At 46.6% G+C, this 18,395-nt stretch overlaps 4 protein-coding genes across 4 annotated transcripts; 1 reads left to right on the forward strand and 3 right to left on the reverse strand.

Annotated features, from left to right (window-relative positions):
- Positions 1–4,786: 4,786 nt before the first annotated feature.
- EV420DRAFT_1765787 (uncharacterized protein) lies at positions 4,787–6,210 on the reverse strand (the record flags this gene model as incomplete). The annotated part of the gene is made up of 5 exons (XM_060480841.1): positions 6,077–6,210; positions 5,982–6,023; positions 5,696–5,928; positions 5,204–5,368; positions 4,787–5,155 (listed from the first exon to the last, which is right to left on the reverse strand). The coding sequence occupies exons 1-5, from the start codon at positions 6,186–6,188 to the stop codon at positions 4,787–4,789; spliced, it is 921 nt and encodes a 306-aa protein (XP_060328606.1). The 5' UTR covers positions 6,189–6,210.
- A 1,586-nt stretch (positions 6,211–7,796) lies between these two features.
- Positions 7,797–9,785, reverse strand: EV420DRAFT_1555814 (uncharacterized protein). Its single transcript, XM_060473652.1, has 3 exons — positions 9,442–9,785; positions 8,067–9,393; positions 7,797–8,007 (listed from the first exon to the last, which is right to left on the reverse strand). Exons 1-3 carry the CDS (start codon positions 9,766–9,768, stop codon positions 8,000–8,002), a joined length of 1,662 nt encoding a protein of 553 aa, XP_060328607.1. The 5' UTR covers positions 9,769–9,785; the 3' UTR covers positions 7,797–7,999.
- A 693-nt stretch (positions 9,786–10,478) lies between these two features.
- On the reverse strand, positions 10,479–10,820 carry EV420DRAFT_1481660 (uncharacterized protein; the record flags this gene model as incomplete). Its single annotated transcript, XM_060469793.1, has 1 exon — positions 10,479–10,820. One exon carries the CDS (start codon positions 10,818–10,820, stop codon positions 10,479–10,481), a length of 342 nt encoding a protein of 113 aa, XP_060328608.1.
- A 3,808-nt stretch (positions 10,821–14,628) lies between these two features.
- Positions 14,629–15,125, forward strand: EV420DRAFT_1645114 (uncharacterized protein; the record flags this gene model as incomplete). The annotated part of the gene is made up of 3 exons (XM_060477737.1): positions 14,629–14,761; positions 14,814–15,001; positions 15,051–15,125. The coding sequence occupies 3 exons, from the start codon at positions 14,629–14,631 to the stop codon at positions 15,123–15,125; spliced, it is 396 nt and encodes a 131-aa protein (XP_060328609.1).
- Positions 15,126–18,395: the final 3,270 nt, after the last annotated feature.

Here is an 18,395-nt window from a genome sequence, read left to right on the forward strand (position 1 = left end):
AATGAAAAACGAGGTAATATAACTCACAATTACACAGCTGCCTATGTCTTACCAGTGAGCAAGATGGGTATGAAATTGTCATGAGCACATTATTTAATTTACAAAAGACAGATATCATATTGTGATACTCAATGGTCAACTTCATTTTTCTCAGCAGCCTCGCCAGCATGGCTTCTGGTCCTCTGTGGACTGAGAATTCCATGCAGACCTGTTGAAGGAGTGCAGATATCAGATATCAGATCTGAGATATTGCATTCATGCACTGTCACCCATGCCAATGACACCAAGGAGAGCAACAATGGATCATGAATTTTGTATAGCGATGCTGAATAGGGTGAAAAACAACTGGTAGTGAGCGATAAGTTGCCGGGCCAGGGGCGGCTTCCACTTGCCTGACTCTCATCGGATTGGACCTTACCAATACCAACCTTCAGACACAAAATGGCAGATGTGTTAGAATCCTAGTGGAATGACACAAAGTGGGGACTATCATAGTTCTTAACCTTCAACGATTGTGATTCCTTCCGGATACAACCAAAAATATATTGGGAGTGATTCACAGTAATACAGCTTCCCAGTTCGAGCAAGGGATATTTGTCTATCCAATGAATCCAATGAAATTATCATCAGTGGGTGTTAACAAGAAAAAAGCAGATATTGTACCTTGATACTCTGAAAAGCATTTGCAAAACCAAAGATGAATCCGTGTGCCATAGGTGAAGCACAAAGAGGATTGACACCGGTGGATGGTTCACTGCTGACCCAACGATATCACCTTCTGGTACATTAGTGAGTATACTGAAAGACAGGTGAACAACGTCGTTTGCGAAGGAGGACTTAAATTTAAGAATGAAGGAAAGGTATGGAGTTGTACAAATTGAGGACATTAAAAACTTAATCAACATCTAGAGAATTGACCGAGGTCAATAAGGAGGTGTACAATTTCATTTCCAAATGATGCGAATGCAGAGACGTTAAAAAGAGACGAGAAGCAAGAGTGCAGAGGCTATGCATGAATTGCAGCCGCAGATCCTATTAGAGTTACTGTGGCTGTACGAGCCGTCGGAATCAACCGGCTCCGAACCTGTTACTTACCATACCTGTAGTCTTCTTTTCTTTACTGTTTACCACCATGTCGACATACTAGGTATAAACGAGTTGCTCATTTTCGTTCCCTCCCGTGCTCGAATCTCAACAGATCCTGCAATGCATCTAAAACAGGACATGGACTTCACCCTCGATGTCACAGGAGCAGTTATGAAACCACGAAACACAAGCACCGAGGAAATGCAACGTTGCAGCACACCATTTCAAAAAACAGCACGGCAACAGTTATGGTATAGCAGGAAGCAGCCAGATACATGACGATCAAACAGTGGTATGATGCTCCGAGACTAGCTGAACACCGTGAAAGACATGACCGCTTTTCATGGGTCCTGAAGAATGGCACCAATGCTGCACCCGAAAGCCGAGTATTCGATCTACTGGTTTCGGAAAATTGCAGCCTGAAAGAAGAGAGATCCTGCTGTGTTCAACGGCACTGCCCAGTCTACAGCGCCAAAATCACCTCGTTCGTCCTCGACCCTCCCCGAAACAAGCACTAGGGCACTAGTGAGTGCTCGAACTTCTGGAACACTGATCACCAAGCAAGGAAGAGAGTGTGGAGTGAAGAGGAAAGGAAGAGAAAAGATGCATTTGGGAAGGCAGGGCAGTACCATTGTTAGACAACAGTCACCTAGAGTAAGCGCTCTCGGAGGAGGCGATTCTTTCGAGTGTGAAATAACCTGGCGTTTCCTGAAGGTGTGATCTGTGGGGCTCACTTGAGGTGAAGCGACGGCGGCCAGGTCTTGGTCATTGAACATTGATAGAAGCGTGGAGACAGCATGCAGTACAGATTGATACTTGCTGGGGAACCAGCCAGAAATTTGTGAAATAGTCCCGATAGCATCATCCTAACCAAGAAAGTCAGATTAGGTAGCACTAGGTGTAGGATATATACATGCATTGGTCCACTTTACCCATCTCAGTACTCATTTTAATCTTCGGTCCAATGCTAAAAGCTGCTTGTTCAACGTTTATGTAAACCAGGGAAAATCAACCTACGAAATACCTATACGACATGACTCTTCCCTGGATGCTCAGTGCAATCAGGGAATAGGCGAGTTGCCGAAATATCGTTGATTTGAGGATGCGATTGATCATCAGTACCCTCTGTTGCCATGCAGATCCATCAGGCGGTGATTACTGGGCCACAGTTCTGTAAGAAAAACGTCTGGGATGGTCTAAAAATGCAACAACTAGACATACCACTGCCCTTCATGGGATCTTCTATGCAGAAAAAGTCAAGGAAGTAGCCTGGCACCACATATATGCTGGACATGGTGATAGAAAACACTGCAGATCCGACATTGGAGCAGCACCATCTACCGAAAAAGTCTTGTCATAGCATCAGTGCACCCATAAGAGTATCATCATCAATGAATGTTCCTAGAGTTTTTTGATTCTTTCGATGGCAGATCATGTTGCGATATCTGCGGCACGCCGCCGCTATATTGTTATTAAGAGCATGTAGTGTTGTCGGGGCTTTGGTACAAGGGCGTCCCGATGCTTAACTCTAGCTGGTGTGGTACCAGTGAGCAATTTGTTCTGGCGACGAGCCAATAACGACCCTGATGAGACCATCAAATTAGAACAGAATCACTGCTTCAGGGAGTTTGCTGGTGGAACATAATAGCATCGTTCTAGCCCAGGGGTCAGAGAGCATAGACCACGAAATGGATACACGCACTTGTGGCTCTCTATCTCGTCGTCAATTTTAGTTCCCTTCTTCTATAACACTACTCGGTCAACATTGGAATAAGCCACGGTGAAAGAAATTCGCCTACCTCATCACGATTAGTGAGCTGACCACCGGTAAGGATATCGTTGGTGCGCTCGATCATGAAAATTTCCCCACAGCACTGCAAGAGGAAGGTCGGGAAGAGCATAAAGATACAAGAAGCGGACGTACCATTGCAGCGGTAGAGAAATTTGTTGAGAAACCAATCCGCTAGTGTGTCATAACCGCGATGGACCCATTTAACTAGCATTCATACCAGGACAAAGCCTTGGTGTTGGATGTATGCTGGTCCATGTGAGAGAAGATGCTTCCAGCATGTTTCTTTAGGCTACGCTCCGATGGCGGTCTACTTGGCAAAGGATGTTGTCGGATGGTAACGTCAATGCACTGCCAGCATTTTCAAGGAATTCTGTTGGCCAGTCACGTCTCATAGACAACCATGGGATGAAGCCCGTTGCAGGTCACCACATAAGTTACCCAGCGATGTCGGGAAGGTGGTTTTGGTTGCGATTGAACAAGTTGGGCTGGGTGCCAGTCTGTTCCATGTCTTAAGGGCAGGGAAAGTGTGTGGCACCTGTTACAATTGACGACAATAGCCAGCACATGGAAATTGCTATTCGAGTAATCATATATAGCCAGAATGGCAGGACAAACACGCACACATGCATTTATCGAACACATATTCGACATCCATCGATACTCTTGACTATTTGTCTGGTTCTACACCGACCGACATGCCTGCACATCCACAATGTGGATTTCCGGTCCTGGAGAAACTCTGCCATTTGAAAGAGAGAAAGCACCCATGTTTGACAATGTCGTCAGAAACACGCTGGCCCTCTCCTAGAAAAAGGAATCTCTATGCAGTCCAAAATACGGTAAGACTTGACTCACAATGACACAATCTAGTTCCTGCAAGGTAGATAGATCAACCTATAATATGAAATGACCATGAGCGCATTTTTTCAAAATAAAAAGGAGATTACTCATGGTGTTGCCCAATGCTTCATGAATTCTGGCCGGGTATGAACTACTGGTCATTCACAGATGAGGAAAAGAATCATGGTGTTCTCTGTGCCCCAATGGTAGAGATATGAGAGAGTCGACTGGTGGTGCATTCGTTGCTATATTGCATGGTCAAAGTCGTGATGATGGTGGTAGAAGATCAACCAAAATGCCGGTGGCAAGTGAGGAGGACTCGGGTGTTCCGCAAGTCATGTGCGATCTAAGGGCATGTTTCTGCAACTTTTCTTTTCTCCTTGGACGCAGCGCTCTGCTACGCCATATTCTCTAATTTTCTGCAACAACCAGCCTCTTGCTTTTTCTGGATTTGATGGGTGAGAATTACGGGTTGATCAGTATGCTCTCTATGTTTCGCCATTCCACTTGTCTAATGTGCATTTACCTGTCGATGCATATTTCGCCTACAACCAGGCACAGCCAAACAAAATTAACTAGTCCAAGAAATCTGAAAACAATAAGAGGGTACAAGGCTCTTTTTCAGCTGCCCTCCAGTGCTTTAGCTACTATTGCCCCGGGAAAATCACAACAGAATGCATCTTATATTTTGCGTACTTGGCCCAAAATCACTTGCATATATGGGTATCTTACTACATACTTCGAGCTGCTTTCGAACTGTTAAGCATTTCGCAACGACTTTTCACCCGACTATTAACGTCAAGCCGGAGGAGATTACAGAATGAACATCTATGCTAGACGAGTACTGGAAAAGACGGTAAATCCAATTAATACTGAATCCTTTCATACTAGCATGTTGGCACAAAGGACAGGTTGAGACAAATTCACTAAAAAGAGACATAACGGCAGCCATGGTGAGTGGATATTGCAACCTCTCTGTCGACTCCCTACTGAGTATCAAGTACAGCGATCCACGAATGAAGACATTAGGTACGACGAAAATTTGGGTTGGAGTAGTACTCTGGTCTATCAGACTTGGAGCTCATCCCCACATATACCATCCTCAATATCAAAGTCACCATCCTGTCGTCTCCCTATGCAGGCCTTTGGGTGATCTGCAAGAATGAGGCACTCCATCTCAACCCCAATATCTTCCTGGAAGGCCCTCAAGGTGCAGCGGTGGTCATCTGTAATATCTTCCTCAGAGTCCATCAAAGTACGATGGCCATATTCGTCGGAGCTCTCCTGCTGAGCTTCAAGGTCTTCATTCCGAGAACTCTGAACCCTGGAACACGTCCTGAAATGGAGTGAACCCGATATCACGCTTCCCATCCATGAATCATCTGGATGGGCATGACCTGCTGCGACACGCCCTATGATGAGTGTCGGGGCAATTCCCTACATGATTATTGTTAGATGTGAAGAGAGAAAAATACATAAACATACCCGTGCAATTGCTGCTAAGACATCGAAGTACATAATTGAAATGGTATTGCAAGCAAAGAAGGCGGTGCATAAGATCAAGGCTATTGAATAAAGAGCTGATGACTCAATCAAGATCTCGAGGACATGGTGGTAAGCCCTGAGTCCACCTCCCGCTTCACCTCCTGCCTGTGCAACGGTGACAATTCAGTAGATGATTAATAAGGTGCACCACAATGTCATGGCAAGGACACAAGATGGATAGGGCATGAAATAGTGACAGTATTTGCCCGGAAAAACATATCGTTGGTATGTAGCAATACTTCTGAAGACTGCACTGAGCTGTAAGTATATTGGTAATATAGAAGATCTGTGTGTTCATACCAATTGCGGAAATAAGAGAAAGAATAGGGGGCAGAATAAGCAACCACCATCATCCCCAGACGATCCAACAATGCCAAATCTGTAATCAGACTAAGGGTAAGCAGCATTAAATGGTAAAGCACGATTACACACAATAGTAGAGTCTGCAAGGATAGTACAGGTTGCAGCTGCGACACCCCCACCAATTGTTTTCAATGCAGTTGGATCACGAGAAAACAAATATTTTCTCCAGAAACTCTGTCCATGGTCGATGAATAAAATGTGCATGTCCAACCAAATGTTCACGAAGTTGAATGCGGTGACAATATAAAGGAGTATTATAATGATAACCATGCCTTGTCGAATACGCTGAGACTTGTTCATAACTAGAATGTCATTTAACTCGGTTTCTATAATGTATAATGCATGATTTCCTTACAAATATACCATAGTGTGACAGCTACGATTCCAGTGTATATGCCTATGTCCAGCCATAATTAGATACTTGTACCTAGGAAAATGAGCAAACCGCACCTTGTAATAGAGAGTCAAGTATTGTTTTATTCAAGTCCGCATCAAGTAATTCAAATATGGAGGTTTTAACGGCATCAGGAATGTCTGGTGGACTATTGGTCCGAGCAGCCATCAGGAAATCCTGGAGAGGATAGAATGGTAAGTGAGGGAGGTTGTTTACCCCATCCGTCCTTATATAGCATACCACGCCCTGCTGTATATCAAGGACAGCGGCTGTATGTAACAAAGGGAAAGAAATATCTCTATTCTTAAACTCACTGATACCTAACAGCATCCAGTTATTCATTACATGAAGAATACAAGCATCCTTGTCATGTCAAACAGTGCAGGAAACTCTACAAAATCCACTGAATGGGTATAACATGTCGCCCACATCGTCTCATGGGGGGAGAAATACAATCACATGGATTCTCTGAAGTACGTCTCGTCGTGACGATGCTTGTAATCCTGACATATAACACCTTAGTCGGCAGAAGATCACCTTCAAGGTCAACATATGAAAGTATTACGAAATGGTGCTAGAACAGCCATGGGTCTCGCGGTGATATACAATTCAATATGCACAGGAATAGCGTTATCCTCTATGCCTGTTTGATGCCCGTGCATCCTGAACCGCTATACTGTATCGCATTTATCAATAGGTGTAGTAGAAGCTCAACAGGGAGTAGTACATACTACACTGTCCAATGAACCCAAGGAATATATACCCGCTCAACCTCAAAGGCGGAAGGAAATCCAGTTCCTTTCAATCGTTTTGATCCTTAGGTGCTTGACGTATAAAGTGTTTCAAGTGAACCCCGATCCCACGTATTTGGTGAGAGAATGAAGCGACTTGACGAGTCACTGCCAGAAGTTTCCAATCTACTATGAGCTGGTATGTGACTTCAGGCCGATAGTCAAATTGGACCACAACGATGTGATTTCACTATCCCGAATAGTCTGCTTTCGATGAATCAGAGCATCAGGGAGGAATGAACTACCGATAATCAATAATAATGTTCGCTCCTTACCGAGACTTCACAGGGATCGGAGATCTATTGTCCCTCTATGTTGTGGATTTTATCGACCCTGGAGAAAAGGAGCCAAAAAATTACCGTTGTTCTTGCATGCGAAAATGCGCTGAGGCTAGGATGTCCCTGCGGAAAGGTTACCAGGATGAGCACTGGAAGTGCATTAAGTCGCACAGCAGAATATAGAAAACCAGCAAACTGAGGCATATTCCGGGTTGAGGATGCTATTCTAAGATGAAATTTGCTTCGATAACCAGTCTTTCTGTTATGGAAAAAAGTCAAGATACAACCAAATTGGAGGTAATATAACTCGCAGCTAGACGGCCACCCATGTCTTTCCAGCGAGCGAGACGGATATGAAATCATCACGAGCAGGTTTTAATGATAAAAAAAGGCAGATATCATACTGTGATACTCAGTGGTCGACTACATTTTCTCAGTAGCCTCGCCAGCATAGTATTCTGGTCCTCTGTAGAATCAGAATTCCACGCAGACCTGTTGAAGGAGCGCAGATCTGAGATGTCACATTTACACACCTTGCCAACGCCATCAAGGAATGCAACAAGATTTCACACCGCAATGTTGAAAATAGGGCCAGAAAATACTGGCAGCATATCCATCGCTGTATTGCACGTCCAACTTCAAGTGCTGATAGCGGTGGTGGTGAGCGATAAGATGCCGGGCCGGTGGCGGCTTCTGCCTGCCTAACTCTCATCTGACCGGAGTCCGGACATTATCACTATTACCTCAACCTTCAGAGACAAAATAGCGGATGTGTTGGAATCATAGCAGAACAAGATTCGGAAGTGGGGAATATTATAGCTCTTAACCTTCAACGATTGTGGACCTACGATTACTTCCAGGATCAGTGTCACATACTCGTAATAGTATGGCCATACTTGTATGCTAGGATCTAGTATGGTACGTCGACGGTCCCTCTTTCAGCCCAAACCCAGATTTCACCAACATGAATCCTCCAGACCTCTGCTCGTCCTTCCACTCTACCCTGTATTGGAGCTCTGTTGCATTTTCTACAGTGTTTTCTCCAAAGACGCTATCCAACTCCACATTCCTTGTAGCCCTGACTATATCCAAAAACGCCAGGTCCCGGACCTCACCATTCTTCACTATACATGCTAGTCCGATGGCGCCGCATACAAATGTCAATGCAAGCGCAGTAGCATAGGTCATCCACAGTCTACGCGCATCGTACACCCATACCAAATAGTCCTGTGTCACCGTAGCATTGACCTCCGTTGTCTCCACACCTGCGCTTATAAGTGCAATAGTCACATTGACAAGTATCTGCTCTAGGGCCTTCTTCACATCGTCATCCCTTGGAGTAAATGTAGTTGCAGTTTCATTGATAACAAAAATTCCAGTCGATATGACATCTGAATTTTTGTACCACTGCTTCCCTTGTTTCAAATAAGAAATATAGCCATCCAGTTGGTCTTGGAGCCAGGACAAGATTGTTAAGTAGCTCACGTAGTAAGAAAGTGTGGGAGACATCTCCAATGTTTGTCGTTCATTGCATTGGGACTGCATCTGTGGTGTGAACCCGCCATCAAAGCGCTCATTATACGAAATGATGCTAGGTAGAATGATGCCTGTGTTATTGGAAAATGACACTGTAGATTGTTGCGTGGTGTTGAACAGATAGCAAATCATGCTACCAAAGATCAAATCCCCCCCTACACTGTATTTTCGCCATGAAATAGCGATATCGACATCTGAGCGCATATATTGGGAGGCACCATTATAGACGCCTTCGGAAGAGTCGTTACTCCAAAGAAGTGCAGGTGGTTGGGCTGGGTGTATTGTGGAACTTCCATTGAGGATGTCTTCTGCATCAATGCTGGAGCAGCGTAGAGCAGGTGCACTGTATTGCAATGTATAGTTGCACCCACTTTCACACCCTAGGGGTGCACTCCATCCAACGAGTCCATCGAACCGCAGTGATCTCTCCAGGACTCTTTCAAAGCTCGAAGTCACCTCATAAATGCAGCCCGACACTGATGGTAGAGGGTAAGCCCAGCCCTGCTCAAGCGGATCTCTGTCGAAAAAGATTGTGGGGGCAGAGATGATCTGTGTTTTGGGAGAAGCAGGACCCACTGCGAGTGCATTGGGTGCCAGGATGGATACAAGGGTGTAGACCGGGATGAGTGCAGAAATGAAGATGATGGGAAGGATTCTCCACGGCCTCTTCGACAAGACCAAGAAAAGAGTGGGCAGCTGTCCTGGTAAGCTGAATAGCTGATTTAGCTGCGAAACAGTAAAGGGTCGGCGACGGAGAAACCACCAGATCTTCAATGAATATAAGAAACTTGTTCGAAGTAACAAGTGGATACTCACAAGCTGTGTAAGAGACACGGAAACGGATACCGCACAGAGGGATTGAACGACTATACTCAGCGCGTTAGAGGTGTTCTTCATCCAAAACTGTTCCTCGACGCGACGTCCTCGAAGGAATACCAAAAAGAAATGATGTACCACTGAGACGAAAGCAGCGCCTGCTATCAGACCTACTATGGTCAAGTTTGGACCAGAAAGCATTGTAGAAATAGTGGTTGGTGATAGGGGGATTCGACCTCGAAACTTGGATTTTGAGGCAAGACCATGCCCAGAGTGCGATGGTGTAAGGAGCTCTGCCTTCTCTTCGCCATTGACGTTTGCCATCATTTACCGTAGAAATCAAGTGTAGAGTATAGTGGCGGGGAAACAAATATTGAGATCTAGGTTTCATTGCGGGGAGCTGTATGAACAAAGACTAAGCGCCCAATGATGTAAGCCGGTGGTGATTTTTCGCCTTATCTCTGATTGAATGATAGCTTCCCGCAACACCATATGCTCATTACCGTTCGTATTGTAATGTTGCTACCGAGTTGAACGCATACATTGGGATATCTTCTCAAAGTGATATGATGATCATGAGTCACGCTGCCAAGACCATGTGATGGTGGTGTTTTTATTCTGATGTGTGCGTGTGATCAACAACGGGCACCGTTACAGGATTTGACATCAGCTTGGCAAGGAACAGAGACTGTCAAGTGCCGTGCGACGAATGAGATGACTATATCATATGAGGCTATATTGCGTGCCTAATATCTGGCAATGGTGATGGTAGAGAGCAACGAAGATGCCGGCGGTTTGGCGCAAACCTCGCGAATCGCCGTGACTATCGCGTCTGGGGACGTACACATGGCCCTTCACAGATTCCAGGTTCTTATTTGGTTCCTAGTTCAATAGTATCCTAATACTCGAACCACAATGCGTCCGATGTTGGTTGTTTCATGGAAATGCTGGAAGCTGGTGAAGCTTTTCTGTCGGCATCACAATATCAGAGACAGCAAGAAAGCCGGCTTTATCCAGGACCCTGCTCATTCTAGGACTCATGAGGACAGCCGACGCATAAAGATGCGGATGGCGCTGTTTGAATAATAAGGGACTGCCCGGATAGCAAAACAAGCGAGATCAGAAGTAGAATGATCTGCCTCGATCTTTTCAAACGCGTCGAAAAAAAGGCCATCGTTGAACCATATCTCCCCCGAGACAAACTCGTGTAAAGTCGCGACGCCGCCCTTGAACTTCCACAACTGCATGTTGGACTCCTCCCAATAGTAATATCCGCGACGATCATCCGGTCCCGCTTCAAGCACAAAATTTCCTAAGGCGCACCACGATGGGTCCCAGAAGAGGTGTGGTTCTTCGAGATGGAAGGTATACATGAACATGAAGATGAGACGGCCGTGATCGTAGAAGTCTCACAAGCCTGGCCCTCATTCGATGAATTCTCCAATTCGTTGACCACCCGGCTGGACAGAGCTCTCGGGGATTCCACTCCAGGGCTTGTTCCATCATCGGCTTCTGCCATGAATAGTGCCCGTACGATGCCTGCAGACACTGTTAGTTACTGCGAGTCTGACATAAAACTCAAATGACGGCGCACCAAAAGCTCTATCTGATCTTCGGTCAAAATCATGTTGTGAGGTTCGCAGGCGGTTGGTAGAATACTGTTGACAATGGGAGTGAGTCATTCGAATGACAGGAGTCCCGTGAATTTATACTTGCCCCGGCAGGCCGGACTTTTCGCGATTTGGGCGCCGATAAAGACCAGATCGCGGTACCCTATAACAACGTCCATTGCCGGTGCTCGATGGAGTAACTCCTAGAATATCGAGTAGTCGATCCAGAAAGAGTTAAGGATCGCGAGGACAACGCGAGGACTGAGGACTCGGAGCCTTATGTCGGCCTTCCCAGATGGACCTGCAGGCCGCACTAGATTGCTGACTAAATGCGACGCATAGCATCACTGCGACGCGCTTGAAGACTTTCTGTATTCATTCGCAAGTTAGCGGTAACAATAACAACATCATCATCCAGTTCATACCTAAGATAGCGACAAGAGGTAGTTCCGATGTCTGTTAGACGCCGTAAAGCTGTAGAGATAACAAAGGTTTTGCGGACGAAATGTAATGAGCCCAAGCTAGCCAGGAGGTCAGTTTGGTGTCACAGAGAGTAAAATAGATCCATGCACTGGTCAGTTTTTTTGGTCCCATCTCTGGTATACTTCCCCCTCCTGCTAGGAGGGATAGTGGGTAAACCTGTAGAACACGGCTCGGTCAGGGTCTACATAAACCGGCGAAGAAAACTATCTATCTTATGACAATATTGGTCATAATCAGATAACCATCGGCCAACGGCGAGAATGCCATTGCTATTGTGCCATACAAGGATCATTTAACAACCACTGCTCTGCCGGATAAAATAGGTCAGCAAAGGCTGAAAGTGCAAAAACGGTGCACGTACCATCTCTATCATGGAAGTAGTCTTTCTATACATCATATTGTCACGAAGCCGACTCGAGGGCGTGTCGCCCGTTCACCTCAAGATCGAACACAGACCTGCATATATGCGGCAGCAGCTCGTTGACGCAAGAACCAGCAGTCTGGTGGGTAACATCGATGCGTCGCCAGTCCCTTCGAGCCTGGGCCTGGACCTTTAGGGATTATGGGAAATTTGTCAATCCGTACACCGGCATATGCTAATCGAAGTGCTGCCCACATCCAAGCGACTCAAACGAGAATCTTGAGTACCAGTTAATTCTGAAAGGTCCCGTGCTCCATAACTTGACACGAGGCTAGTGACCACGGAGGCGGCAGGAACCTTGGCTCAGTGTAGGGCCCTTTTCCTTCCAGGACTGACGATGCTAGCTGATAATAAGACTACTCGATTAATCGGAGATTACTTAGATAGCAGATTGACGATAACGCACTGGCGGCACTAGGATCCTTCAAAGCTCCGAATTCTCTTGCGATAAGAGGCTTGCCAGGAGAAGCACTAAAATACATTAAGTGATGAAACAGAATAGAAAATACGACGTATCCAGGCACCTTTTCAGATTTGAAGAGAGCATTCAAATTCTAAAATTTCTCCGATAACCAGTCTTTCTGCCACGGAAAAACGTTAAGCTACAGCCAAAAATGAATTGAAGATAGCTCACAGTCATACAACTGCTCAGCGCTCAGCGTCGCCAGCGAGAGAACAAGATATGTCTGGCTTGAGATCACCATGAGCGTGTGTTTACGAGAAAAAGAGGCAGATATCGCACCATGATACTCAATGGTGGACTAAATCTTCTCAGGAGTCTTACAGTTATTGGATACCCTTCCTCTGTATCCCAAAATCCCTCGCAGAACCGTTGGAGGAACGCTCTTGTGATAGACATCGGGTTTGGACCGCGCCAACGGCAACGGAGAAAAGGAAGCAACAAAAAATCGTGAATGTCGTGTCACGATGTTGAAGATAGAGAAAGAAATAGTTGGCGGCGTATCTATTGCTATGTGACGCGTCGAAATGGCGGGGAGGTGGTGGTGTCCAACAAAGTTGCCGGCGGCTTCTACTGAACCACGGTCCATCTCACCGGGCCGTTCCTTTCCGATACTGACCATTTTACTTCTTATCTCCACGTGCATCGGCAACGATGGCACTTTGCAGACTCTAGGCTCCACTCCGTACTTGAATGCTGTCTGATGCAGTGTAGGCGACTCGAAAGCCAGCTGGTGATTTTTTTGCCGTGGAATTTGAGAGGGATCATCTGGTCCTGAACTTACGCTAGGTCGAGTCTGAAGCCGGAAAGGTCTCATGGGGATCATCAAGATATGGGAGCAATACAGCAGGAATATTAACGTCGATTGAATTGCTCCGGATGGTATCAGTATTTCGTACTGTATAACAACCTGATAAATCAAGCTTCCGCCCCTTTTTGCTTCAGTCCATCTCTAAGCGCCCGTATCTCCTCAGACCGCTTCCTCAGCTCCAACTGCTCCACACGAAACTCCACTGTAATAATCTCACGCGGAGTAACTGCCTCCAAAACACTATATATCCCATCATACCAAAACTTCGACTTCATAAACTCGTAATCTGAAGCGTATTCTCCCTTAAACTTTAAGAATACCGTCGAATAACGGTTAAAACAGTAGTACTCCCTTCCCGCACGAAGGATGAGCATGTGCCCACCCACCAACTGTTGAAATAATCCTAGTGGGTATGGAAGCACACGAGGGATCAGGGCACGAATACGGGATTGACGCAGTACATGAGCAGTGAGTACGTAGTCAATCGAGTAAAGAAGAGGAAAGCGTAGCTACGAAAATTTACCGGTACGTACACGTGACTGATTACCAATAGACACGCGAGCCACGAGCTCGATATCCAACACCAACTCAGTCTGGCAGAGGACAGGGATTACGGGTTTATCGATATCGTAGGTCTGGAGAAGGTGGACGGAAAGCCGGCCTCGGTCGTAGAAGCTCCTTCCTGGAAGGAAGAGAACGGAGACTGTTAGGACGTCCCATTCGGATGACCAGGCGGTTTGGTCGTGGTTGAAGGGGATCGTTAAATCAGAGTACCAGGTTTGCGTGAAATATTGTTTGCGCTGTTCCCAGGGGAAGATGTCGATGTGTCGAAGAAATAACCCAGAGTCGGTGTCGTTTCGTGAGGATGGTCGGATATTAACGAAGAGACGGCCCGGACGCCTTAACGCGACCCTGTACCTTTACTTCCTCCCATCATCACTGTCGCGGCTAGCATCAACCTAGACCATAGGCTTTGGCAATGATTAAAAGGCGACCACGCTGCTGATTACGGCGTTAAGCGGTCCTGATAGTATGTTCAAGCCTACCTTTTATCTATTTCTTGAGTTGATCGGAGATCCATTAGCTATAGCTCACGCCTTCCAGACAAGCGTATATGTGAGTGAAAACCAACGAAATCATCGACGAAAAGTAATTGCTACCTCCTTTCGGAGAAGACAAGCGAGGGTCATTAGCAATCACAGAGATAGGCGCTAGGACATTCTTTCCTTCTTAATACTTCATTAACATTGTTCGTAGAGGGACGGCTGTACCGAACGGTCGTCTAGCAAGAGCGGGAGATGATGTAGTCGATCCCGTGCTTCAAATACCGGAATTCCGCGATCATATGAGACATACGCCAGGCTTGTCTCAAGTGCCATACAACCCCTTCCTTCCTCTCACCATGTTCTTTCCCACCATCCTCGCCCTTCTCGCATCTTATGCTAGCGCACAATATGTTATCCCAATACCGATAGCAACAGATGACGGAAACAAAGGACACTTCTCAGCCAAAGCTGCCGGAATCGTCTTTGGCTGTGCGTTTTTACCGGCTTTTCCAGTTTTCGAAGCTTTCCTGACCCCTGGCAGGTATCTTTGGGTTATTGTTCTTGGGGTGCTTCTGCGATTGCATTTGGACGAAGCGGAGGATTCGAAGGGAGGCTCGGAGGCGGCGCGATTTAGAGGAGGTTGTGGGGGTTCCAGAGGCTGCTGTGCTGACGCAGAGCGTGAATGAAGGCCGTAAGGAGAGCGAGGCTGCAGATCGTAAGGACGGCATGGTCAGTTCTACCTCCTTCCAACATTTATTAATACTGACGATGTCCGTAGTCCATCATGACTATCAGTCCTCCTCCTCCAGCATACACCTCAAGTAATCACGGAAATTTTGGCCCTTTGATATAACTCGAAGCTCATTACAATCTCGTCTTAGGCTGATAACCAGACGAATAAGATACGAGCTTCCTACTGGCATTGTATGACCACCCGCCGAATGCAATTGAAGTACTAAATCTGTATCATATCACTGTATCTTATGAATGCACGATATCTGAATATTAGGATAATATCAAAAAGGGAATTTGGGAAGAGGCAGTCCAGGCGTGATAACAGAAAGCGGACGAAGAGCGGCAGAAGCCGGCGGCATCTCTATTGATCTCCTACTACCACCACGACCGTGACTTCAACACGTCAAACGGCGACGATTCCGTCGTCAGCCCTTTCTCGCTCCCTCTTGAACGCTGAGATGCCCACAAGTCTCCTCGCGTCGAATTCCCGGATGTTATTGGCGTGGTGGTACCCATCACGAGAATGTTCCATCAACGGGCCTGCGTCGAATCTAGAGTCCACAGAAGACTAGGATCCCCGTGCCAGCGAAGGCGCTGAGAAGGTTCAGTTGGGCGTTGAGTGGAAGGGTGCGGTATCTACGTTCTCGTCACGCCAAAACGCGCTCATTGTCATTTCATGGCTAGACCCATCTTGTTGGCGTGCAAGCGCTAGGCAGCCGTCCGACCGTGAGTCAAATTTCTCCCCATTTATGACCGTGTCTAATCTCTTTTCGTAAGAGCACACCCATGTACTGGAGAGAATCTCAACATACTTAGGCGTGGCCGATTGTCGCCATTCGCAGAATAGCACGGCTCCGATAGGCATCCGAAGAAGGGAAAGGATTTATCGCCTAGTCGAGGTCTTCATCCCGCTTTCTAGCGAATTCGACCTGAGGGTCTTTCAGCGCTCCTACCGACAAGCTTGTGGTTATGGGAGGAATTATATATCCACGGGGATGGCCAATATGCGTGGTAGGACCACTAGTGCGTGTCTTTATCCTGCTATCCGGACAATTCCTGACGAGTCAAACAGCGACATCCTTTCATCCATGCATTGGCTATTGTAGTCAGTCCTAGAATGAACATATGCCTGGAATCAAGGCTACTCTGCCGTCGCGCGCCAAGCTCCTTGGAACGCTCCTCCGTCATCGCTACCAACACTGCTAATTTCCGAATTCACTCGCACTCCAGGTTCTCCACTTGGATCACCTAGAGTGATGTCAATGTTCTGTCCGGCATGCGACCATGGATGGAATGCGAATCCCCTGTAATGGGCTCCCCCGGTGCCAAGAGGCAGGTGGCACATCGACGTTACGTGGGACCTTGCATCGAAGCATTACTGAAGAGTGCATGCCTGCCGCATATATGCAGGTTCAAGATTCGATCTCGGGCGAACGCGAGATGAAGACGTCAGCAAGCAGATACAACGCGCGGGATGGGTGCAGTGACAGGATCTGGGATAGAAACACCTTTTTCCATCATCGAGGTGGTACGTCCACCATTATTGGACTTTCAGGCTCGTGCTGACGTGAACCTGTTTTGGCCCGCGAAATAGTGGTCGAATGATCGTCGTACGACCTATTGCCTCAGCGATGACCTGCTCATTGCCCATTTATCGAAGGTTGTCATTAGGTGGATTGATTTATTCCTTTCTGTTTATATTAATGCTGAAGGAATCGTGCTTCAGCCTTCAGGGTTTGCCCGCTAGTACATCTTTGTTGGAGAGAGAAATATGTCGAACGAGACCGGAAAAGTGGGGTCCACAGAGGATCAGGAGGCGAGGTTCTTGTTAAGGTTTAATCGAGCGTGGCTTGCTTGACTTGCGGGTGCGGTATCTACTTTTTCGTCTTCGCAAAACTCGCTCACGGTAATCTCATAACCAGACCCATCTCGCACCCTGGTATGACCGTGAGTCAATTTCGCAGTGTTTATAGCTATATCTGTACCTGGTTTCTCCTAGGCAAGGATTTCAGCTTTGAATAGCAACCTCAGACGTCGCCAGGTATCATTCCGTGGCTTCAATGTACATTTGAGGAAGCGTGAAAACCTATTGACAGGTCCGGATCTCATGCTTGAGATATGAATTGGTTGTCTCCATGCCGCCTTGTATGGATTATCGCTTGACGGCCTCTTAGACGCTACCGGCCTGGCAGCCCATTGTTCCGGGGGAGACGGCGAATCGTCAAGGAATTTTGGCAAGTTGGGTAATACCAGTGCGTACTTTTGGTCCCGCCCCGCGCGAAAGATCTAATTCATTGAGCAGTATCATCTTCATCTTCATGCGTCGGCCACAGTGTTCTAGAATGAAGCTGACTTTCCCGCCACATCCACCATAGCCAGCTTCACGTCAAGCCTCATGGAGTGCGACTCCTCCACTACTACAGATATCATCTTCCAAGTTGCTAGATGCTTGACTCAAATCGCTTGAGCCAACTTCGATTGTCGGTCTTCCCGAAATGGGCTCCAGATGCCAAGAGATTGGCAGTGTCCTGATATTATGAGGTGAACTGTCACTCGACTCCGGTGTCGAAGGATTGCTTGAGTCTTGCCGCAATATGCAAGTCCAAGCTTCGTCCCTGAGGCGAACGCAAATCAAACAGGTCCTTAGCGGATACGATCTGTCCTCGGATCGCTTTCGTGACAGTGTGTTGCATAGAAAGACAGCTCTTTTCGTTACAAAGATGGTACGTTCGTCGTTGTTTCAATTTCAGGTTTGTCCTAACATATTTCAGCTCGCATAACAGCAGTCGAATAATCGTTGTACAACGCCGCGACGATGTTATAGGTGCGCCGCGATTTGGTCTTATTGACTCTCAAATCACGAAAGGTTCGACCTGCTGGGGTAAGTATAAATTCACGGGGCTTCCATTGTTCGAATGACTCATTCCCTTCTCCGCAGCGTTTCTACGAACCCCCACAAAACTCACAGCATGATTATAAACGAAGAAAGGATACAGCTTTTAGTGCGCCAACATTTGAGCTCCCAATTCTGTTCTTCTGTTGTTTCCGGTTTTCGGTCTACCTTTATGAGAAGTTCGTATTGGCCAGCTATAATAGAAACACCGTCTGTCGAGAGAGTTTCGGGTTCTGTAAGGGACATCATGGTGGGAAGGGAGGAGTTTTTATTCTGATTGGTATGAGACGAAGCGAAGAACAAGATTATAGAAGAATCCGATAGGTAGAGCACGCATGTTTTACGTTTGAAATGCAGGCTTGGGATCTACAAATTCACTTCCCACTTTACCGGTACAGCTGGCGGCTGCTTATTTTGACGCATTTTTTATTGCAGTAGTGTAACTTTGGACAGCGGAGTGAGGAGTAAAGGTATTTCCAAATAAATCATAAACAT

This window comes from Desarmillaria tabescens (genome assembly GCF_030435595.1).
Source record: "Desarmillaria tabescens strain CCBAS 213 chromosome Unknown EV420scaffold_27, whole genome shotgun sequence".
NCBI lineage: Eukaryota > Fungi > Basidiomycota > Agaricomycetes > Agaricales > Physalacriaceae > Desarmillaria > Desarmillaria tabescens.